This window comes from Ovis aries, chromosome 14, assembly GCF_016772045.2.
Source record: "Ovis aries strain OAR_USU_Benz2616 breed Rambouillet chromosome 14, ARS-UI_Ramb_v3.0, whole genome shotgun sequence".
Classification (NCBI taxonomy): Eukaryota; Metazoa; Chordata; class Mammalia; order Artiodactyla; family Bovidae; genus Ovis; species Ovis aries.
Genome location: NC_056067.1, coordinates 53142237 through 53165655, shown reverse-complemented (window position 1 = coordinate 53165655; position 23419 = coordinate 53142237). Strand labels below are relative to the sequence as shown.

The window sequence follows — 23419 nt, the reverse complement described above, 5'->3', positions numbered from 1 at the left end:
CATCCATGTATGAGGATCTATCTCCTTTTGGTCCCAAAGACTGCTCTCTCTGGAGGCCAGGGAGAAAGCCCCCTACTAACTGGTCCTCTTCTCTCCCTTGTTAGATGTGCTGTGGGAAGAAGGCAAGGCAGCCTTGGAGCAGCTGCTCAAGTTCATGGTGCACCCTGCTATCTCCTCCATCAACCTGACCACAGCCCTGGGCTCCCTGGCCAATATTGCCCGCCAGAGGCCCATGTTCATGTCGGAGGTGATTCAGGCCTATGAAACCCTCCACGGTAGGTTGGTCCCCTCCCCTACTTCCCCTGTCCACAGACCAGTCTCCTCTTTTCTGAGAAAATGTGGGCTAAATATCAGGCCTCTGAAGCATTCATCATCGTCAATCTAGTAGGTTATGGACATAAGGAAGGATTCTCCAGATTAGACACATATCTATCAGTGATTGCAGGTGACAGAAACGTAGTTCAGAGCTGCTTTTAACACTGAGGTATGTGTGGGTGAAGTGACCTGGTGTCTTAAGTACTTCAAATACTTCAGCTCTTCCCCTGTCTCCCCTAAAAAAGCAGGAGGAGAGATGTGCCAAGATCAGCAAAATGTTGATGGCTACATGGTGATTCATTACCCTGGTCTCTACTTCTGTGCATGTGTGAAACTGAAAGGTGTGGGGCTGAGGCGTGAGTGTGTGAAGATCAAGAGTCCCTCTCCCTCTCCTGGTTCTAATGTGTCTCTTTCCTAGGGTAGAAAAGATGGCCCCCAATTGTTCCAGACTTCCATTCCATCTTCTTGGCAACCCCATGGGAAAGAGAATGTCTCCTTCCCAGCCATTCCAGCAGAGGTCCAAGGGCTCATTGTTTCTGATTGGCCAAGAAGACATTGTGAACCTATCTCCCAACCAATCACAATGGTCAAGGAATTGCAGTGTTCTTACTGGCTCTGAGGCTCTTGCCCCCTTGGACTGAGAATGGAGCCGGGGTGGTTCCCTCAAAGGAAAATGAGAGTGTTGTTGGCTGAGGAAGTGGGAAAGGATGCTGGGCAGGCACAGTTGCAGGCATCCTCTTTTGCTGTGGAACAGGAGAGACTCACCTCTCAAGGTGATTGTTAGACGTTTGAAGGTCATTCTGGTGTCAGGGACCAACAATGAACTGTTGTGGCAGCTCAGTTGAAACATTCTGCAGGTGATTATTGCTTTCCCTAGGAAAAGTGTGATGGAATTTCCAGACCAAAGGTAGAGGGAGATGAGACTTAATGTTTAATAAAAGGGAGGCTGGGTTTTCTGTTTTAAGGTTGACTAATACCGAGGGAGACCTCTCAGGGGAATATCAGCTTGTACAGGGGGAAGGCCATAGTAGATCTGAGAGTGAAGGAGCTCTGCCAGGAGATGCCCGCCACCACTGCCCAAGGTGGGGCTTAGGAAGGCAGGTGGGCAGGGCACCGTGAGCTCTGTCCACAGCATAAAGCTCATGCTACTTTGCTCACAGCCAATCTGCCCCCAACGCTGGCCAAATCTCAGGTGAGCAGCGTGCGTAAGAACCTCAAGTTGCACCTGTTGAATGTGCTGAAGCACCCAGCGTCCTTGGAGTTCCAGGCTCAGATCACCACCCTGCTGGTGGACCTGGGCACGCCTCAGGTGGAGATCGCCCGCAACATGCCCAGCAGCAAGGATGCCCGCAAGCGGCCCCGAGACGACTCGGATTCCACGCTCAAGAAGATGAAGCTGGGTGAGCTGAGGAGCCGGGTCAGGCTGGGCAGGAGGTGGTGGCAGGGACTGACCACGTCCAAAATGTCTAATTATTTATAGGAAACTAAGCTTAATTTACATGATAGATTATATTGTATAAATATGACATATAATAAGTGATGTCAAAGTAAAATTATTAAAGAATATAATATACTCAAAAGTAATTACTTAAGTTATACAAAAAGGAGTAAAATGAAAATAGTCTCCCTTTCATCCCTCTCCCCCAAAGTAACAAAGCCACAAGTATTAACACTTAGGTTTTCTTTCAGAAATGCCTTTGATGTGTAGAGTTCTCCTTTCTTGTGAAGTAATCTTTGGGGAGGGGGGGAGCTGTGTTGCAATACACAGATCCCATGATGCTCCCCACCAAAAAGAAAGGATGGAATTTTTTTTTTTTTTTTTAAATAACTTACTGAGTATGAAGATTGAGGTAGAGATCTGTGTTTCTCCACCTATCCACGTGATTTATTTTTTCTTTATTTTGGCCACTCCTTGTGGCATGTGGAATCTCAGCTCCCTGACCAGGGATTGAACCCACGATCCCTGCAGTGGAAGCAGAAAGTCCTAACCACGGGATCTCCAGGGAATTCTGTAAATGTCTGATAGCAGCTTTCCCACAGTTTTCATCACATCAGTGTATGCCACCCCAGCAGTGTGTGAGTGCCAGATACCCCACTGGGTAAACCCTGGGTATAAATGGTATCCTTGGTTTAAATTTGCTTTCTTGCCTGTGTTGGAGTTTTACATTTATTAGCTGTTTGCATTTATGTGAAGTACCCGTCCTTTCGGGCTACTCAGCCTTTTGTAATTGAGTTGGAGGTGCCCTTGGTTAATGCAGGGTATCAGCTCTGTTGCGTGTGTTGCAGACTTGACGAGATTGTGTAACATGTCATATTTTTGCCTCAATCTACTTAAATCATCATTCTATTGAACATTCCAGCTTTCCCACTTTTATAACTACAGCTTCAGGGAACATCTTTGCACACAAAGCTTTTTCTCTAAGGTTCATACTAAGTTAGTTTTTCCCCTGAGCTACCTCTGTGCTTGTATTCAACCCAGCCTGTTCTTGATAGACTTTGTATGCTGTATCTCTGTAGCGTCAGTGTTGCTGTGAATTCACTGTGCATTTTACCTTAGCTATATCTGTAAGTTTTTAGGGTAGATCCTATAAGTGGAACTGCTGTGTTGAAGAGGTATACACGTTTAAAATTTTGACCTACTATCAAACTGCCTTTCCCAAAGGCCATACCAGTTTATACTTCCACAGTTCACACCCCCACTAACAACTGTCACTACTAACTTTTTGTTGTTGTTGTTCATCATTTAGACAAATCTGTTGTCTTACTAGGTTGTTTTACTTTTTCTTGATTCCCTGTGAGGCTGAGCACTATTTCAAAGATAGGTGTTTTTCAGCAATAAAGCTCTATGAGCTTATTAGTTAGCCTTTTTGTCTTCTTGGAGCTTAGTGTGGTCAGCCTGGCTGGTGTTTACATTTCTCAGATGAGGAGAACTGAGGCCTATAGAGAGGTGGGTAGTTCCCCAGGGTCACATGGGCACACTGCTGCTGTTTGCTGAAGCTGCTTGGGGGCAGGGGTACCTGAGAGGAGAGAAGGGCCCAGTGCTCCCTCCAGAGAGCCAGCATCTTGTCGTCTCCTCCATCCTAGAGCCCAACCTGGGGGAAGACGATGAGGACAAGGACTTGGAGCCAGGCCCCTCGGGAACCTCGAAGGCCTCAGCCCAGATCTCAGGCCAGTCAGACACAGACATCACGGCCGAATTCCTCCAGCCTCTGCTGACACCCGACAATGTGGCCAATCTGGTGAGGACGCATAGGGGCCTTTTCCCACAAGGCAGGGAGGAAGGGTCTCCAGTCTTCCCCTGCCTTTCTGCTCCATACTGCCCACCTTTTGCACATAACATCAGACCTGAAACCCTTCTGTTTTCAGGGCTGGGAGGGTGTGGTCCATTGGGCCTTCCTCACCTTGGATGGACCTCTTCTTAGATGATCTTTATTCCTTCAAGAGGTCACTTGTCACACCGCCCACCCCCCAATCACAGTTCCCCTTCGGGTTTTCTAAGTCTCGGTCTAGACCCACCCACTCTCTCTCCTTTCCTTTGCAGGGAGGGCCTATTAGGTCTGTTAACTGGAGCATCAGCCCATGACTTGTTTGTTATGTGGTATGGGATTGGCATTGGGGGGGGTGGGATGACCAGTGTTATTTTTAGATTTTCGAAGATGTCCTGCTCCGAAGTAACAGAACCATTGGTTTGAGTTGAGGAGGCAGTTGGGCTGGGGGAGGGGCAGAAACGTGGGAGGGTGGTGGTCCTCACACCAGTCTCAGGCTGTAACAGAACCGAGACCTTCTTGTTGGACGCTCCTGCAGAATCTCTCTTCCCATGCTTGACGGCAGTCCCCATCAGCTTTCCCTTCTCTCTCCCTAGAGGCTCCAAGAGGGTTAGTTGCTGGGCAGTTGGGGCAGTGAGTTTACTCTCCAGCTCACATCTCTTGGGTGATCTCCAGGCCTGGATGTCTGGCCACCTGCATCTTTTTCTCCTTGAGTGTTTTACAGGCACCTCAGACTTAACATGTCAAATCTCAGCTTGTGAAATTTCTCCTCCCACTCCAGTACAGGCCCATAGCCCCTCCTGTGTTCCTGGCACACATGCCTCTCGTCCCCACACCAGAAACTTGGAAGTTCGGCTCTTTTCCTCCGCCTCCCCTCTAGCCCTTCCCCTCTTCCCCATCCCTGTGACTGACCCCTGCCCTATCCAGGCCCTGCCCTCTTCCCACAGAGGACCACTTCTTCCTGGCTCTGCCTTCTACTCTCCCTGCGGCAGCCAGAGGCATCTTTGTCAAGTACAAGTCATGAAGCTCCTCTGCTCAAATCCCTGCCAGGGCTCTCTGCTTCCTTCCAGATAAAACTTAAATTCAACTTGCCTTCGGCCCTGTCTGATTTGGCTTCCATCAACTTGTTGTACCTTACCTATCCCTGTCACACTTCAGGAAATTGTCTTTTTCAAATTATTGGCATGGCGTTGTTCACAGGATTCTTCTACTCTCGTAATGCGTGCTGTCTCTGTAGTAATGTGCCATTTCTTTGTCCCCGATACTGTGTCCTTCCTTTTTATTTTGTATATTCTTGCCATAGATTTGCTTGTTTTAAGCCATTTCAAAGAACTGGCTCTTAAGTTTTTTGATCGTCTTTCGTAACCTTTTCTGTTTTATTTCTGCTGTCTTTATTTCTTTTTTCTTTCTTCCTGCTGTCTTTCTTTCTTTTGTGTTACTTTCTTTCAATGTTTTTCCCCAAAGGTAAATGCTTGGCTTATAGTCTCCAGTCTCTGATAGCTCAGTTGGTAAAGAATCTGCCTGCAATGCAGGAGACCCCAGTTCGATTCCTGGGTTGGGAAGATCCCCTGGAGAAGGGAGAGGCCACCCACTCCAGTATTCTGGCCTGGAGCAAAAGAGTCGGCCACGACTGAGTGACTTTCACTTTTACTTTTCTTACAATGTAAGCATTTGAGGGTCCGACTTTCCATTTAAATACCTGTATCTTCCGTGTTTTATTCCATTATCTTTCTCTTGTAGTTATTATTTAAGAACATGCATTCAAACTTCTAAGCCTGTAGGGGGTTGAAGTTATCTTTTGTTACCGATTCCTGACAGACGTGGATATGTTCTATTAGGGTACTGATTTTGTGTTTTGTTTGTTTTAAATCAATTTCTAGCTCATATTATACTCTGTCGCTGAACCTCCTTCCGTCTCTGGGCAGAGTATCAGCTCTGGTGCCTCTTAGCCTTCTCTCATGCCGTTCCCACAACCTGGAATTTCCCCACCCACCTGCCCCCACCGCTGCAAGGCCTCACTCTCTGTCAGTCTGCTTCCAGCCCACCTCTCAGTTTCCAGCCTACATGCCACCGCCCGGAGAAGCCAGAGCTGTCCTTGGCCTTCCTGGTGTGACACCTGGCCCCCTTCCCTTCTCTCGTATGCCACCCACACTGCATCAGTACTCGTTTTCTCTCTCACTCGCACAAGAATCTGTGATCCATGAGGCCCAGGCCTGTCCTCATCACTGCCATTTTGCCAGCATTGGTCTGGGTATGGAACCAGCGTCCATTGCGTCAATAACTAAGGAAGGTTCCTGGCATCTCGCAGGTCCTCATCAGCATGGTGTACCTGCCCGAGGCCATGCCCGCCTCCTTCCAAGCGATCTACACCCCAGTGGAGTCAGCAGGCACCGAAGCCCAGATCAAGCACCTGGCTCGGCTCATGGCCACGCAGATGACGGCCGCAGGACTGGGGCCAGGTGAGTGCCGCAGGGAGCTGACCGGGGCCGGGGCTGGCACTGTGGCCGCGGGGCTCTTCTTACTGGAAGAGCACCTCTTGGTCGAAGCGCAGATGGAGAACCATGTGAGATTTTATTGTCGGTAGTCACAGGCCCCATAGATAGAGTGAGTGTTCAGTATTTGCAGGCCCTGGGCTTTGAGGCCCAGCAGACCTGGGTGTGAGGTCTGAGGGGACTCAGACTGGCTCAGCCACTTAATAACTGTGTGTCTTTGGCCAAGTTGCTTAACCTCTGCAAGCCTCGGGTGGTTTCCCCTTCTCACAGTGCTGCTGAGGTTTAAATGATGTACAGTGCACAGCTCAAAGTGCACAACTTAGTGGATTTTCACAGCGAACACGCCAGTATAAGCACTACCCGGGTGGAGGAGGGCTGCCACCAGCACTCTGGAAGGTTCCTTCTCGCTCCTTTCCAGTAGAGACTCAATGCATCCCCTGTCCCCACTTCTGTCTCCGTAGGTGAGTTGTTTTCGTTTTGAACTTCCTATCAATGGGATCATAGCCTCTGGCTTACTTTAAACTCAGGATAAGTTTTTGAAGTTCATCCATGTTGCTGTGTAAGCCAAGCGTTTACTTTTTTATTGCTCATTAGACTTCCTTTATGTGACTCGGCCCCCATTTGTTTATCCACACTCCTCTGTTGACGGACATGTGGGCTCTTTATACAGTTGTTGGCCGTTACGAGTAAAGCTGCTGTGCCCTCATTTGTGAGTTTATACGAAGGAGTGGAACTGTTGGGTCTTGATTTGCGGCATGTTCGATGCTATTTGAAACTGCTCATCAGCTTTCTAAAGTGGCGATACCTGGTGTTACTCCGACCAAAAGACAGTGAAGTTTCTTGTTTGAACCTCAGTCATTTTATTGCAAAGTGGGGATGAAAAATGTTCCTGCTCCAGAAAAGCATTTTGCAGAATTTTTTTTTTTTTTTTTTCTAATTTTTTGCTCTTTTGGCCATGCCACAGAGCTTGCAGGATCCTCGTTCCCCAACCAGGGATCCAACCCACGCTTTACAGATTTAAATGAATTTCGGATGTGCAAGGCTTAGAGTGGAACCTGGCCCACAGGAGGCCCTTGGGTGGGAGCAGGTGGTTCTGACACACCAAGAGCCCGTTTGCTGCCTTCCCCTCAGGCGTGGAGCAGACCAAGCAGTGCAAGGAGGAGCCCAAGGAGGAGAAGGTGGTGAAGCCAGAGAGCGTCCTGATCAAGCGGCGCCTGCCCGCCCAGGGCCAGGCCATCTCGGTAGTGGGCTCCCTGAGCTCCATGTCCTCCCTGGAGGAGGAGGCACCCCAGGCCAAGAGGAGGCCGGAGCCCATTATCCCCGTCACGCAGCCCCGGTGAGTCCCCTGACGGCACAGTGCAGGAAACTGGGGCCTGGATTTGGTGTGTATGTGACAGGCGAAGGCAGATAAATGGAGATCAGTCTGGGCCAGGATCTCAGATTCCAGAGTCAGTGCCGTACCCACTGAACCTTATCTGCTGTTTTCTTGTATATAAAACTACCATCTTATATCTAAAATGGGGCTGATCGTATCTCTCTGTCTTTGAGGATGAGAGAGAATTAAATGAGTTCACAGTGCTGGTTAGAGGATTAAATCGGATGGCACTTGGTGGACAGGGATCACGAGGTAGAAAGCACTTAGCGTGGTTTCTAGCATGTAGGAAGTGCTCCTGGCTGTTCCCATCACTGTCCCCTTCATCACCTGCCTTACAGACCACAGAATCCAGCCTCTCCCTGCCCTGTCCCCAACCTAGGCTGGCCAGCAGGGCTTGACCTGCTGCCCCTCCAGGCTCTCTGTTAGCCTTGCTCCCTCCTCCAGTCACACCAACCTGTTGGTCGGCCAAGCATGTCCCCACTTGGAGGCCTTTCCACTCCCTGTTTCCTCTGCCTAGAGAGCTCATCCCCAGACATTTGTGGGTCTGATTCCCTCACTTCATTCAGGTCTTACTTACGTTGTCATCCGTTGCTTGCTTCTTACAGCAGCCTCCCCTCAGATACCATGTACCAAACCCAAACAGCACCCTCTGCCTTCCTGTTGCCCTGCAGTGCCTTGGGGTCACGGGGGAGTTGGAGGGACAGCGTGGGGTTGTCTCTGTCTGTATGTCCTGGGGTGGGGCCTGGGTTCCAGAAAGGACGTTTGGAGTCACCATGTCCCTGTCCGTACTCTTGCACGTAGGCTGGCGGGCGCTGGTGGGCGCAAGAAAATCTTCCGCCTAAGTGACGTGCTGAAGCCCCTGACGGACGCGCAGGTTGAGGCCATGAAGCTAGGCGCTGTGAAGCGGATCCTGCGGGCGGAGAAGGCTGTGGCCTGCAGCGGGGCCGCCCAGGTGTGTCCCCGTCCTCCCAGCCCCTCCTCCCAGTCCCTCTCTCCAAGAGCCTGCCGCACGTCGCAGCGGAGAGACAGGCCTCCGGGTTAACCCTCCCTGGCTCCAGACTCCAGCACTGGCGCTCCTCAGCCGCTTCTCCCAGCCTCACTCTGACCTCCCATAAAGCAGATATGACAGCAGCAGCTCCTCAGACGACGTGGAAGAAGACGTGTGTGGACACGCGTGCTCTGTCCCCCAGCACAGGGGGGCTGCAAGGAAGAGCCCCCTGCACGGGGCTGTCGGGGTGCTTGCTCCTGCTGTGGTTCACAGCATTCTCGTTCTTTCGCCGCAGACACACTTACACACCCACAGCTGCTTTAAATCCTGATTCCACCAGTTGCTGGGATTGCAGCCTCAGTCAAGTGGCGTGTTCCCCAATTTTTGAAGTTTAGTTTTAGTTAACCAAATAGTATATGAACGTGTGCTTTCTGTTCAAATTATTTCCAGGCCATAGAGGGACCATAAGTCTCCTTTGGCCCCCGTCTGCAAGCCATCCCCCCGACAGAAGCGACCAGTAAACAGACTTGGGGAGTCCTTCAGGATCATTTTCTGTGTACTCAAGATAATACTCCTAAAAATTTAGATATTTATATTGTAGATGCACTTGAGATACAGTGTAGCTATTTGTAATTTTATATATCTATGATTTAGATATTGCTCCTAGAAATTTTAGCTATTACTCCTAGTTTTATTCTGTTATTTTTTTCTCCCTCTTCAGTTTTTTTCCTTCCATATAAATGAGACCTCCTGAAAATAAGGTTCTTCAGCTTTCCTTCCTCATTACCACTGGGTCTGCGCTGGCTCCCTGAGGCTAGGCGGGAGCAGATGCAGGGCACGGTTGGGGGTGCCCGGCATTGCCCTTGCCACCCCACGCCGACACAGATCCTCACTCCCGTTTCAGGTGCGCATAAAGATCCTGGCCAGCCTGGTGACGCAGTTCGACTCGGGCCTGAAGGCCGAGGTCCTGTCCTTCATCCTGGAGGACGTCCGGGCCCGCCTGGACCTGGCCTTCGCCTGGCTCTACCAGGAGTACAACGCCTACCTCGCAGCTGGCGTCAAGGGCGCCCTGGACAAGTACGAGGACTGCCTCATCCGCCTGCTCTCCGGCCTGCAGGAGAAGCCGGACCAGAAGGACGGGTGAGGGGGCGGCCCTGCAGCCCGCTGTCCTCAGGGGTCCCCCGTCCGTGTCCTGCCTTTGCTTTCTGGGTTCCGAGCAGCTCTTCCTCAGCACCCAAGCCGGTCCTCCATGCGCGCATCCTGAGCCACCGCCTCTCCCTGCCCTCCCCACGCACAGAACAGGTCTCTGCAGTGTCGCTTTGTCCCCTAGCTCTGCGGCTTGCTCTGACCAACCGAGCGGCGTCACTCACCTCTGGGCCTCCGTTTTCTCCCATGATGTGTGTTAACTGCCTGTTGCAGAGGCCTGTTCTGGGGGTCAACTTCTCACCATCCCCATCTCTTACCTGAATTGGTTCTGTAGCTTCCTCTTTGCTCTTGACCTCCAGCGTATCCATTCTCCAGCAGCACAGGTGACATTTGATAATGTAAAGCCTCTTATTTCCCCACTGAAAACCTTCCATCGTCCTCAAGATAAAATGCCACTTTCTTAATAGGCCTCGTGAGATCTTGTATAATCTAGTCGCCACCAACCCTCTCGAGCCTCTTTTTGGCCTCTCTGCTTTTCCCTGCCCACCCCCTACGCCCTGCCCCGACTTTAGCCGCACCGGCCTTCAGTGCTGTGTTCTCACACATGCCGAGGTGGGCACTTTTCTGTTCGCTGCCTGGGGTCCTCTCCGCCTACTCCTTGCATGGCCGGCTCTTTCTTAGCTACCAGCATTGGCTAAAGCATCTCAGAGCAGCCTTTGGTGGTCACTGTGTCTGAAATACAATACCCTTCAGAACTCCCCCCACCATTCCCTCCCATTGCTGTTTTAAACAAGCTAGGAATCCCCATTGGACAAAACAGAGGCAGTCTCTGCCCATGTCACCACCCCCCTCCCCAGGCAGCATTTGAACCCGACTCTGTTGCTTCCATAGCTCTGTCTGCAGGGGGTTGAGCAAGCACTCTGTAAGGGGTCCTGCCAGCTCTGAGCTGCAGTCAGCAGGAGGGGGAAGCCCAGGGGCCTCTCCTCTGCAGCTGTACCCGTCCTTCCCCCTCTGGCAGGATCTTCACCAAGGTTGTGCTGGAGGCGCCGCTGATCACCGAGAGTGCCCTGGAGGTGATTCGCAAGTACTGCGAGGACGAGGTGAGGATGGGCGTGACTGGGGCCGTGCTCACTGCATCCTGGGCTGGGGTGGTGGGTTCTGTGAGGGACCTGATCTGACTGAGGCAAGGGAGACACCCCAGAGGCACACTGCGGGTGCCCTGAGTTCCAGTTCCCCTCTTTCCTGCCACAGAGTCGCACCTACCTGGGCATGTCCACTCTCCGAGACCTGATCTTCAAGCGCCCATCCCGCCAGTTCCAGTACCTGCATGTCCTGCTAGACCTCAGCTCCCACGAGAAGGACAAGGTGACCCCCCACCCCTGCTCTGTGCTGGGCTACACTCAGCCCGTCCTCTGTCCCTAGTAACCAGCCCCATCTTTTCCACATGCCCCTGAAGGTTTCTGGGCCTGCTGCCCTTCTTGCACAACTTGGTGGTGGTGGCTTTTCCACTTTTGATGGCACGAGGCTGCTTAGAATGTACACACGTAGACACACACACCCCGCCCCCCCAGGATGGCAGTCCATTTTGCTCTTACTCCACCCGTGTTGGTGCACCCCCTCTTAAGGCCTGGTGCTGTGCTGGGACCCGGGGGGCACTGCCCAGGACGGGAGCCGTTGTGACCACACAGCACGTCCAGCGCCTGGAGTGGAGTAGGGTGTGCAGCCTACTAAGGAAGACTTCCAGAGGAGGGGTCGCGCGAGCCAAGACCTGCACTGAGAGGACGGGTGTGCCCTGCACAGAGGGTCAGCGTGTGATTGAGAGGCCCTCGGTCCATCCCTGCACCTGCCTGCCGCTAGCTCCTTCCTGACATCTCATGGCCATTCACTCAGCAAACCCTCCCTGCTGGCTTGGCCCCAAGGTGCTCTTGGGGACAACGTGGTGCCCAAGACTGGGCCCTGTTCACATGGCTCCCAGCAGGGGATGTCTGAGTGAAACAGGATCTAGCCAGTGACAGGCATGCCAGCAGTGGGAACCTTTTGTGCCAAGTCTCAGAGCTGGGGAGAATGCTGTCACTTTAAGAAAAGTGAGGGCTTCCCTGGTAGCTCAGACAGTAAAGTGTCTGCCTGCAATGAGGGAGACCTGAGTTCGATCCTTGGATCGGGAAGATCCCCTGGAGAAGGAAATGGCAACCCACTCCAGTACTCTTGCCCGGAAGACCCCATGGTTGGAGAAGCCTGGTAGGCTATAGCCCATGGAGTTGGAAAGAGTCGGACACAGCTGAGCGACTTCACTTTTTCGAGCAACTAAGGAAAGCTTCTTCCAGTTGGAGTGCAGCAAGACAAGAATGAACGATAAGAGATGGGATGGGGCAGGTAGACGGTGGGGTAGTACAGGGCCTTGAGTTGGGCCAGGAACCCTCTCTCCCAAGCTGGTAACCAGCCTTGGGCATGGTAACTCAGCCACAGCGGGCCTTTCTCAGATCTCGGCTTGTTTTCACACCAATGCCACCAAGCTCAGAGCAGCCGACCTTCCCCCCACCCCCGCTCCTCAGGTGCGTTCCCAGGCCTTGCTGTTCATCAAGCGCATGTACGAAAAGGAACAGCTGCGAGAGTACGTGGAGAAGTTTGCCCTCAACTACCTACAGCTCTTGGTCCACCCCAACCCGCCGTCGGTGCTGTTTGGAGCCGACAAGGACACAGGTTTGGCGCAGGTTCTCCAGAGGTGTAATGAGCTAGGGGAGACGGCCCGCTGCTGGAGACAGCCAGACAGCAAGAGCTGGATGAGCAGGCCTAAGGTGGCAAAAGCAGGAGCCTGTGGGAACTCAGTACGGGTGCCTGGCCCAGCCTGGGGGGTCAGGGAGAGTGTCCTGAAAGAGGGGGCAGCTGGGCTGGAAGCCGAGGACCAGGAGAGTGAGCCAGTGATGGGACTCCAGGAAGGGCCAGGCAGGTTCTTTGCAGACCATTCCCTTAGCAGAGCTCTAGGTCCTCCAGCATTGCAGACTGGGAGACCCAGGCCCCCAGGGTAGGGCCCATTAACCTGGAAGGTTCTGGCCGTGGCAGAAAGCAGGGGGCTTCTAGGAGCACAGGAGCCCCAGTGCAGCCTGGGTGCCGGGCCAGCTTCCCAGGAGAGGTGCTGGCTCTGTGACCCTGAGGTGGTGCAGAAAGAGGAACTGGGGGGCTTCCCTAGTGGTCTAGCAGTTATGACTGCATGCTGCCGATGCAGGGGGCACAGGTTCCATCCCTGGTTAGGGAACTAAGATCCTGCCACACAGTAAGGTTAAAAATAAATAAGAGTTGGGCACAGAGTTCTAGGCAACAGAGCAGCACGTGCACAGGCTCCAAAGAGGGGGCCCCAAGAGCCCGTCAGAAGGAGGCTGTGACCCCAGCACACAGCCCCAGAGGCAGGGCAGCCCTGAACAGGAGCTGGCGGGGAGAGCAAGGCCAGGCGTCCCCTGAGGGCCCTGGTTGGTGGTGAGAGCGTTGAGCAGGGGAGGGGCAGGGCCTGACGTGCTCTTGGGAAGATCCGTCAGGGTTGGTGGTCAGGAGACCAGATGGGAATGTACTGCAGAGACTTCTAGAAGGGGAGCAGGTCTGGTTGCACCCCATTTCCCAGAGGACTGGCTTCCTGCCCTGGGACAGTTTGCTTCCCAGGCCCAGCTCCCACTCCCTTCTGTGCCTGTCGCCCCCCAAGAAGAGCCAGGCTCTGGGCAGGGGTGAGGGGGAGTAAGGCCCATCTGATCTTCACCCCCCACCCCTGCCCTCTTAGAGGTGGCCGCACCCTGGACCGAGGAGACGGTGAAGCAGTGCCTGTACCTCTACCTGGCTCTCCTACCTCAGAACCACAAGCTGATCCACGAGCTGGCGGCCGTGTACACGGAGGCCATCGCTGACATCAAGAGGACAGTGCTGAGGGTCATTGAACAGCCGGTGAGGCCCCTGGCCCGCCAGGCTCTGCCCACCGGTGGGCAGGGCTGAATACCAACTCCAGCCTGCCCCTGCCCCTCCCCCGAATGTCCTCCCCCTGCTGAGTGCGGATGCTAAGGGTCATCACCCCCACCCCGCCTCCATCCACTCCTGAGAAGACAGCAGGGTAGCCCTGTAGTTAAGAGCTTCCAGTCGGACAGACCTCGGTTCACATTCCGTCTTCCTCCCTCTCACTGTGTGACCTTGCACCCTTCAGTTAAACCCAAGCAGATAATTCAGACCAGCAAGCTTGTTGGAGCAATTCTGTGACCTCATGCCGGTGAATACCTGTGTCCCTGTTGTCATGTATGAGCCATCCCTCCCCTGCCTTGCTGACAGGGATCTTTACTTGTCGTGGCCCGAGTCCCTCCTGCTCTGGAGCCACAGGGTCACCCACAAGAGAAGCAACGCAGGTCCAGGCTGGCCTGTGAAATTCAGAATGTCTGTTCTTCCTTTCTGTCGCCAGATTTGAAACTGCTCTTCTCTATCTCTGTTCCTGACATTTATTACTGAGAATTTCCACCATAAACCACAGGAGAAAATGTGGCAGGTTAATTCCCACGTACCTGCCTCCCAGAGTCAACGGAGTCCTTACCTGTAACGTGGGGGTAATAATCTGGTTGTAAGGAGGAAGCAGATTCTTCTCCCCATTGTCACCGTGAGCCCACCGGACTGCGAGCTCCTTGCCACTTGCAGTTGGGCAGAGGAAGGGACGAGCCCTTGACACCTGGCCCTCCTCCGCTCCCTGTGTTTGGTGCCTGTGGGTGGGTTAGGGGGAGGCTGCAGACACAGTAACAGGTCGAGCCCTGATCTGACCCAGCAGCAAAGCTGGCACCCGGGTGGTCACAGGGGGAGGTGGGCAGGGGTCACTTGTGCCTGCAGAAGCCAAAAAAGTCTTCACCAAGGAACTGAAGAGCAGCTTGGGCATCAAAGGTCAGGTTGAGTCCCAGAGACCAGGCCTGGCTTGCCCGCTGGGAGGGCAGCATGCTAAGAGCTGGAAGGAGCTGCAGAGGTTGTGTGTGTGTGTGAAGAGACCTGGACGCTTCTGCCAACCCTGCCCACCTTCCCCAGATTTCCCCCACTTCTCTGAAGCCTGAAACCTATTCTTTTCTCCCTCTGCTTTATTGAGATACAACTGATATACAACATTATCTTAGCTTAAGGTCTACAACATAGTGATTTGACACATGTATATATTATGAAATGATCATTACCATAAGTTTAATTAACATCCGTCACCTCAAAGAATTACTGATTTTCGTCTAACGAGAATATTTGAGATCTGCCCTCTCTTGCCAGTTCCTCCTCCAGAGTCCCAGCGTCCTGCCAGCTGCCTGGTCTCTGACACCCCCAAGCTCTCCCCCTGGGCCCCCATCCCCTCACACCGCTCTCCATCTCCCCTCTTCTTTTGCCTGTAGATCCGGGGGATGGGCATGAACTCGCCAGAGCTGCTCCTGCTGGTGGAGAACTGTCCCAAGGGGGCGGAGACACTGGTCACACGCTGTCTGCACAGCCTCACAGACAAAGGTGCCTCCCGGGACCCCATCCTTCCTTCTCCTCTCCTGTCCCGACCCTCCCCATTTCCCTTCCCAGGACCTGGGGATCAGAGCCGCTGGGTCCCTAGACGCTTGTCCCTCTTGTGAGTCTCTCCCCATCCTTGGGCCTCAGTTTCTCTGTGCAGAAGGGTGCACTGCTAAAACGCATTTGAGAAACCGAGGGGCCAGGGGTTTCTGCTCTGAAGTGGAGCAGGCCCTCCCCGCCCCTGCCACACACCCACCGCCATTCGTTTCTCCTCAATGTCCACTCTCGCCCCACCGCCCCCAGCCCCTGAGCCTCCTGCTTATTCCTCCGCCTGCAGTGCCCCCGTCCCCGGAGCTGGTGAAGCGGGTCAGGGATCTCTACCACAAGCGACTGCCAGACGTCCGGTTCCTCATCCCAGTGCTCAATGGGCTGGAGAAGGTGCGGAGCTGCACGCCTGGATGCCCCCACCCACGGGGACACGCCTGGCAGGGCTGGGAGGAGGGAGGCACCCGGGCACCCTCGTCAGATGCAGCCAGCACAGCCTGGGTCTTGTCTGGGTCAGTCTCAACTCGGCAAGCCCCGCCCCTCTCTGAGCCTCAGCTTCTCCCTCTCGAAAGTGAACATCCCGGTGATCCACCATGACCCGCCCCACCCTATACACAAAGTGGAGCCACAGAAGCAGGGCAGGGGCGCCTCCGCTTGTGGGTGTGCTTCTCCTGCCCCAGTCTTGTTCCTCCCAGGCTGTGGGACCTCGGGTGAACCTCCATCTCCTCTTGTAAGAGGAGTCATCCGGCCGGCCCAGGGGCTCACCCGGGGGTGATGAGGCTGGGGCTGGGTCAGGCCCAGGGAGCTGGTAAAGCTAAACCTTGAGGGACCGAAGAGAGGGAGAGGGGGAAGGCACTGGGGGGCTAGGTGGGGCCAGAGCTTGCCCCTCACCACCCCAGGGTGAGCAGTGGGGAGGCTTCTCTGGAGTGGGCAGGGGCCGTATCTGACCTGCCCTCCTCTGCCTTGCCCTTGCAGAAGGAAGTGATCCAGGCCCTGCCAAAGCTCATCAAGCTCAACCCCATCGTGGTGAAAGAAGTCTTCAACCGCCTGCTGGGCACCCAGCACGGTAGGTGATGTGCTCGCCTCCCTGCCAGGGGCCAGCTTAACCCTGGCCCTCGTTTCCCTCCCCAGCGGCTCCCCCAGGAGACCCCACCTCAGGTGCAGGAGGAAGGGATTCCGGAGGTGAGATGTGGAATGCTGGGGGAGGGATGCCTCCACCTTTTGGTGAGGGGGTGTTCATCTTGCTCTCTGAGGCTGCCATTTAGACTTGGCGACATCTCGACATCTGTCCCAAGCTCCTGGGCCACCCTCCCGTGACACTTGGGTGATGGTTTCATCCACACTGGGGACAAAACTCTGGGACTGAGGGCTGATTCTCTATAAGCATCTTCTCTTCCAGGACCTCAAACATGGGCTCCATCCCTACCCTTCCTCAGGTCTTGCCTGAACCCCTCCGGCTGTGGGTGAGGGGCCTTTTGTTCGAGTTTGGACTCACCCTGGTCCAAAAGAAAGAAAACTTTCAACCTAGACAGACTACCAGATGACGTAGGGTAGATTCCTCAGCCCTCACCCCAGGGGCTGGAGCTAGGGAGGGTAGAAGCTGTCTGTTCCGCCTGTGACTTGGGGACTCAAGACACACACGCGAGTGTCTGGGACCCTCGACACCCCCCAGAAGAGTGCCGTCTCCTGCAGCCTTGTCCCTGTGGCATTCAGCCCAGGCGCTGTTTACAAGACTGTTGCCTGGCCCTCTCGTCCCGTCCAGCAGACTCCTCTGCGCCTCTCTGCTGTGCTGGGGACCTGGGATGAGCTCGTCCTCGCCCTGCCCTTGTGGGTGCACAGCCTGGGCCGGGACAGGGGAGAGTGGTCGAGTCACAGGGGAGATGCTGGGGCCACAGTGCGGGGGCGGGGGGTCACAGTGAAGGCCTGAAGGCCTCTGGTTGGAATGGTCGCCAGCTGCCGCCTCACTGGGGCGCCTCCTGGTGTTCTCAGTCTCTCCGCCGCCGCTCCAGCCCTCTGTACCCCTAATCCTAGAGGGCACCTTGTCTTCCTCTGCTGCTCCCCGAGTCTAGGGGGGCGTGGACCTGTCTCTCAGGCCTCCATACTATCTCCTCCTCCTCCCCCGCCTCCCCCTGCTGCAGGTGAAGGGAACTCAGCCCTGTCCCCCCTGAACCCTGGAGAGCTGCTCATCGCCTTACACAACATTGACTCAGCAAAGTGTGACATGAAGTCCATCATCAAAGGTGAGGCCCCCCGACCCCGCCCTGCCCCAACCCCCTCTTCAGTGGCCTGGCCATTGCGGACCCAGGGAAGAACCTTGGGCTGGAGTCGGCCCCCTCTGGAATCAGCCAAGTCGGAGACTGTGCCCCGCACAGCCCCGTCTCAAAGCTCCGGACACCAGCCTCGCTCTTTCCATCCCTCCTCCTCTCCTTCCTTCTCCCTCCACCCCATCTGAGGAACTGATGCACCCCTTGCGCACCAGCTCGAGGCCCTCAGGAAAGGTGGGAGAGCCCTCCTCCCCGGTCCCCAGGGGCCTGAGGAGTGAAAAACACAGAGCCCTTGGCCAGGCTGGTCAGAGGCAGGGCAGACAGCGCACAGCAGGCGTTGTTGGACCGGGAGAGCTGAGCCCGGAGAGCGGCCCTCCCGGCAGGGCAGTAGGTGGCAACCTGGCCGACTCATCACAGTGAGCAGTTTCCCAGTGGCAGCTGCCACTGTTCACCTAGCGCTTAGTCTGGGCCGCGCTTTCCTAAGCGCCTCACAGGCCCACCCGCCCAGCCACAACACTCTGTTCCTGCTAAGTATGCCGACTTCCGTTTTGTAGCCCAAGTGGAGGTTCCAGAGAGGTTAAGTAACTTGCTCAGGGCCACCCAGAAGCTCAGTGGTGTAGTGGACAAAACAGAATCGGAAGTTGAGGGACCTGGTTCTGCCTGCAGATGGCCTCCTGGGTCCCAGGGCAGCGTTCCCTCCCTCCCTCGGTGCTCCCCTACCTCCCTCTGCGCTCCCCTCCCCCCACCCCCCACTGCGCTCCCCTCCCTCCCTCCGCACTCCCCTCCACGTCCTCCATGGCTTCAGGTCCAGAAACCATGCTTTCCCCCGGAGGCCGGAGCCCTTACTGTCCCCTGCTCTTCTCAGAAGACAGCTGGCCTTGTTTCCTCCTCTCTCCTTGAAAAGCAGGGAGGAGGGTTTTCCCTCCTTGCTAGTGTCTTGTCCCGCCTGAAGTAGCTTCATTGACGTATTTCCTAGTCTTCCTCAGCAGATTCTCTCAGAATCCTTTAGGTCAAGAGAGGAGCTTCTGAAAATATTAACCACACGCTACAGCTGAGAGGGAACTCAGGCCTCTAGGGGAAGCGGTGAAGTGTCCCAAAGCTGAGGCTCCGAGAGTGGTCGTCTTACACACCCTGGCCCCTTAGGTGACCTCTGAAAGTTATCAGCCCATTCCCAAGGACAGTACCCACATGTGACCTCGTGTACCATTTGAGGGGACTCAAATTGTGCTAGCATGGCCTGGTTCTGGAACTGCAGAGCAGACCCTGGCTGGATATGGTGGTTTGGGGGCGGGGGTCTGGTCAAGAAAGGAGGTCAGGGTGTAACCATGCAGGCCCCGCCCACCGCTCCAGTGACACGCATTCACGGATCTAGGTTTAGTCCTTGATCTTACACAAGGGAACCAGGGCCCAGTGGGGGAAAGGGCTTGACCACAGGTCACACGCGCAGCCAGCACCCAGGCCCTGGAGATGTCAGCAACGCCCCGCATGGTTTCTCCCTACAAACCCAGGCCCACGCGGAGCCTCTGTATTGCTGAGCTGTCAGCAGCCCTTCAGCTGGTCTCCCTACTGGCTGTTCATCCCAGAGTACCTTCTCTGCTCAGGCACCCGTGCTTTTCTCCGTTGCACCAGTAACCCTGCTTGACTGTTAGCTTCAGGTCCTGTTTTGTGCCCCATTGGACTCCCCAGTATCTGACAGTATAAGCAGTCATCACTGGCATTCACTTCCCTTAAACCACCGTCTCTCTGATGAGTTTCTCTATAGCTGGACCTGTCCAGCAATTAAGACTCACTGCGCACCTCTGCTCAGCCCTGTGCTGGGCCCTGCTGAGAACACAGCAGGGATGGGGACAGTCCTGGCCCTGCCCTCCCTGGACTCACAGGCCATACCTCCAGTAACAGTCCAGAGTGAACAGGACTGGGGCAGGGGGCCCAAAGGGGCCCCCTGACTCTCCCTTGGGTGGGATGTTAGGGAGGGCTTCCTGGAGGAGGGGACACCTGAGCTGAGCCCACAGGATGAACAGGGGTGAGGAAGCAGGAGAGGCAATCCATGCTAGCAAGGCCTGGACCTGGAACTACAGAGCAGACCCAGCTGGATCTGGCCGAGGACGGAGGTGGGGGATGGAGTCGGGCTATAATGGTGTAGGCCCTGCCCACAGCTGGTCTCTCATAGACCCCAGTTCAAGTTCAGACTTGCTCTCTTGAGGGCCTGTGGCAGGTACAGGGTCAGGTTGAGCTTTTGAAAGACCCCCTCAGGCTGCTGTATGGAGGGTGGATTAGAGGGTGGGTGGGAGGCCCAGGAGGAGGCTGGGGTGGAGCTGAAGGGGAGGAGAGGGAAGAAGGCTGATTTTGGAAGCTTTCTGGCAGAGCAGGCAGAAGCCAACAGCTACCTCGAGGAGGAGGAGGAGGAGGAGGAGGAACAGCCTCTGTCGGGCGGGTCCTCTTGCCCTTTGTTCACCTTCTGCTCCCTGCAAGCCTAGGTGCCCCCCGTACCCCGCCTCCAACCTCCTCCCTGCCTGTCTGCCTGCAATGCCTCCAGCCTCCCTCTCTTCCTTACAGGAGCTCCCCAGCCCCCATTCTTTGTAGGCACCCACCTCTGTTCTCCATTAGCCTCTCAAGGACTGGGGGCCTCTCTTCTAGCTCAATAAAGACTTCCTGGTTGACAGACTCACCTGGCAAGTGGTGTTTGGGGCAGAAGGGGTTCAGAGGCAGTTCCCGGAGTCTCCCCACTAACAGTGGATCCGAGCACCACTGATCTCACTGATTCGGGGTCCCGCAGCGCGCTCCTGAGGGGCCTGCCCTCACGGTGCTTGTGCCGCACCAGCCCCCCTCAGGCCCTTCCTGGCACTCATCGTGTGCCCAGATTTCCTTCTCTCGCCCCTCCCTCGTGACTCTCTGGCCTGTGACCTCCACGTCCCTCCAGGCCTGGTAGCGCCCGAACCAGCACGAGCCTCGTGCACTGGGTTGAAAGCAGGCAGTCTCTTGACCAGTCTGCTGGTGGAGACCATGGCTCTTGTCCCCTGAGGGATTGCTTATGGAAGTCACAGCTGCTTCCTTCCAGTAGAGGTGGAGGTGCCATGCCATCCCAGCCCAGCCGCGGTGGGTCCCCAGGGGTAGGCAACATACGTCTCTCCCCTCACCCTTTCTGGGCATTGTTCTCCAAGAGACAGGGCCAACGTCTTCCCACGGCCCAGTGGGGCTTCCGGGAGATGGACGTGTCCTCTCCCTCACCCCCAGCTCCCAGGCTTTCCAAGGATCAGACCACAGTGTCCGCTTCTGGGTAGGGGGGAATCTGTCTTGCCTGGAGCTTGAGGGAGTTGGGGCTGGGTCTCCTCTCATGCGGGCAGATCACAGGGCTGAGGCTCTCTGAGGGGTGGTGGGGCTCCCACTTCCCAGGGGCTGCTGGGCAAAGGGGACAGGTCCCCTCTCCGCCTCCTCACAGCCACCAACCTGTGCTTTGCGGAGCGGAACGTGTACACGTCAGAGGTGCTGGCCGTGGTGATGCAGCAACTGATGGAGCAGAGCCCCCTGCCCATGCTGCTCATGAGGACCGTCATCCAGTCCCTGACTATGTACCCCCGCCTGGGGGGCTTCGTCATGAACATCCTGTCCCGGCTCATCATGAAGCAGGTAACCCGCCCGACCACCCTGGGCTCCCAGGCAGGGGACTGCCGCAGGATCGCTGCCAGGAGACTTGGGGCAGAACCCCAGGCTTTTTCAGTTGGTTTGGCCCCTGTCCCAAGGGAGCCCTGGTGCAGAGGACAAGCTCTACCATGACTGGCAGACAGCTATAGGGGGGCAGGGTGGCGAGTGAGGCCGATGATTGGTGGGAGTGGACTTCGAGAGGTGCACGTCCCAGGCGGTGTGGCTGCCCCTTCACAGTGTTAGTCACTTAGTTGTGTGCCACTCTTTGCAACTGCATAGACTGTAGCCCACCAGGCTCCTCTGTCCCTGGGATTTCCCAGGCAAGAATGCTGGAGCAGGCAGCCATTCCCTTTTCCAAGGGATCTTCCTGACGCAGGGATCGAACCTGGGTCTCCCACACTGCAGGCGGATTCTTTACCATCTGAGCCACCAGGGCTGCCCCTTGCCCCCCATCATTTGGCACTGAGTCAGACAAGAGGCATCTTGAGCTGAAAGATGGCCCCAGTTTTCAAGACATGCTAGAAATGTTTTATGAAACAACAAAAAACGTCTATCCACAAGCCTTCAGACTGGATTCAGACCACGGGTTGCCACTTTGCAACATCTGGCTTAGAGGTTAAGTGCAGATGCAGGCAGATCTGGGGGTCAGTTCTGCCCTTGGTACCTGTGTGACCCTGGAAGAGTCCCGAACCTCCCCGGGCCTCGTAGGTTTAGCAGGGCTAACGTCGCCCTCTAGGGGCGGCGGTGAGAATGCAGCGAGGCATGGCCTTGGGTAAGGTCTTTGTCCCAACTTCTGGGGCGGCTCGCTGCCTGCAGGCCCCCTCACGACTGCTCCCTCCCTGCCCGGTCCAGGTGTGGAAGTATCCCAAGGTGTGGGAGGGCTTCATCAAGTGCTGTCAGCGCACCAAGCCCCAGAGCTTCCAGGTCATCCTGCAGCTCCCACCCCAGCAGCTGGGGGCCGTCTTTGACAAGTGCCCAGAGCTCCGGGAGCCCCTGCTGGCCCACGTGCGCTCCTTCACCCCCCACCAGGTACCCTCAGGTGTGGGGTGGGTGGCCCCATGGGTCCAGCCCTGTGGGACTGAGGTGCCGGGGCGGGGGGTGGGGGGTGGGGGTGCGGAGGGCAGCCCGGCAGTGTCACGAAGGTCCTGGAGTCTGGAGAGTCAAGGACACCAAGGGTGTGAGTGGGACTTGGGGGAGGGGGGTGTCTCCGTGTCAGAGCTCTCCACAGCGCCCCCATCTGCTTTTCCCCTAGCAAGCACACATCCCCAACTCCATCATGGCCATCCTGGAGGCCAGCGGCAAGCAGGAGCCAGAGGCTAAGGAAGCACCCGCCGGGCCCCTGGAAGAGGTGAGGGTCTGCAGCCCCTCCCCAAGCCAGGAGTCCCCGCACCCCTCCTACCCACACCAGCCATCTCTGCGGGGAGGGGCTGGGGAGACGGCAGCGGCAGCCCCTTACCCCCGTGCCCTCTGCTGTCTGCCTCAGGATGGTTTCCATCTTTTCCCCCACCATCCCCTTGAGAGCAACCTGGGTCTTGGGTCCCAGCCGTCCCTGAGGTTTTGTGTGTCGCCTCGCACCCCCAGGATGACTTAGAGCCTCTGGCCCTGGCACCACCTCCGGCCCCCCGACCCCCTCAAGATCTCATCGGCCTGCGGCTGGCCCAGGAGAAGGCCTTAAAGCGGCAACTGGAGGAAGAACAGAAGCTGAAGCCTGGGGGACTGGGAGCCCCCTCCTCGTCCTCGTCCTCGTCCTCTTCCTCGGTGCGGCCAGGCCCCCCCCAGTCGGAGGAAGCCATTGATTTCCGGGAGGAGGGGCCTGAGTGTGAGACCCCGGCCATCTTCATCAGCATGGACGATGACTCGGGGCTGACTGAGGCCGCACTGCTGGACTCTAGTCTTGAGGGACCCCTACCTAAGGTAGGGACAACCGCCCCAGAGCAACAGAGGGCGAGAAAAATCAGGGCCCCGGGTTAAGTGTGTGTGCCTAGTGTCCAAGCGGGCAGGGGGCGGGAAGGGTAGGGCCTGAAGAAGTACTGGAGGTGCAACCACGCTGTCTGACCTGCCCCCTCTTCTGTCACCAGGAAACTGCAGCAGGTGGATTGCTTTCAAAGGAGGAGCGGAGCCCCCAGCCCCTCACAGCTGCTGGAGAAGACACAATGCAGACCCCCAGCCCTGCCACTGAGGAAGCGGGCGAACCGGAAACCAAGGGGAATAGCTGACGGAGCTTGTTGGGGGTTGGGGGAGTGGGACTGGGAGCTCAGGGAGGCCGGGGAGGGGCTTGGCCGAAGGTGCTTTGCCTTTAAAAATTAAACAAGTAAAAAAAGATGACTGGTCTGGGGTATGGGTGTCGTCTCTGGTGCCTTCCTCCGTGTCAGCTGTGGGATTGTGCACAGGCTGGTGGGCGC

The 23419-nt window shown here is 56.0% G+C and overlaps 1 protein-coding gene across 9 annotated transcripts in view; it reads left to right on the top strand.

The window, feature by feature from the left end:
* Positions 1-23355, top strand: part of SYMPK (symplekin scaffold protein) — a 33151-nt gene extending 9796 nt beyond the window's left edge. For 8 of the 9 annotated variants that reach the window (XM_042232204.2, XM_027978508.3, XM_027978506.3 and 5 more), the window contains 20 exons: positions 105-275; positions 1476-1715; positions 3400-3554; positions 5890-6040; positions 7205-7409; positions 8250-8400; positions 9341-9576; positions 10601-10682; positions 10834-10947; positions 12135-12282; positions 13349-13509; positions 14964-15072; positions 15404-15504; positions 16087-16177; positions 17250-17351; positions 20815-21002; positions 21870-22046; positions 22270-22365; positions 22599-22931; positions 23096-23353. In XM_042232204.2, coding sequence (XP_042088138.1) covers positions 105-275; positions 1476-1715; positions 3400-3554; positions 5890-6040; positions 7205-7409; positions 8250-8400; positions 9341-9576; positions 10601-10682; positions 10834-10947; positions 12135-12282; positions 13349-13509; positions 14964-15072; positions 15404-15504; positions 16087-16177; positions 17250-17351; positions 20815-21002; positions 21870-22046; positions 22270-22365; positions 22599-22931; positions 23096-23233 — 3149 coding nt within the window. In that variant the 3' untranslated portion in view covers positions 23234-23353. Of the gene's footprint in view, positions 1-104; positions 276-1475; positions 1716-3399; positions 3555-5889; positions 6041-7204; positions 7410-8249; positions 8401-9340; positions 9577-10600; positions 10683-10833; positions 10948-12134; positions 12283-13348; positions 13510-14963; positions 15073-15403; positions 15505-16086; positions 16178-17249; positions 17352-20814; positions 21003-21869; positions 22047-22269; positions 22366-22598; positions 22932-23095 lie in introns of all 9 variants that reach the window. The other variant, XM_027978507.3, reaches the window with a different exon arrangement.
* Positions 23356-23419: the final 64 nt, after the last annotated feature.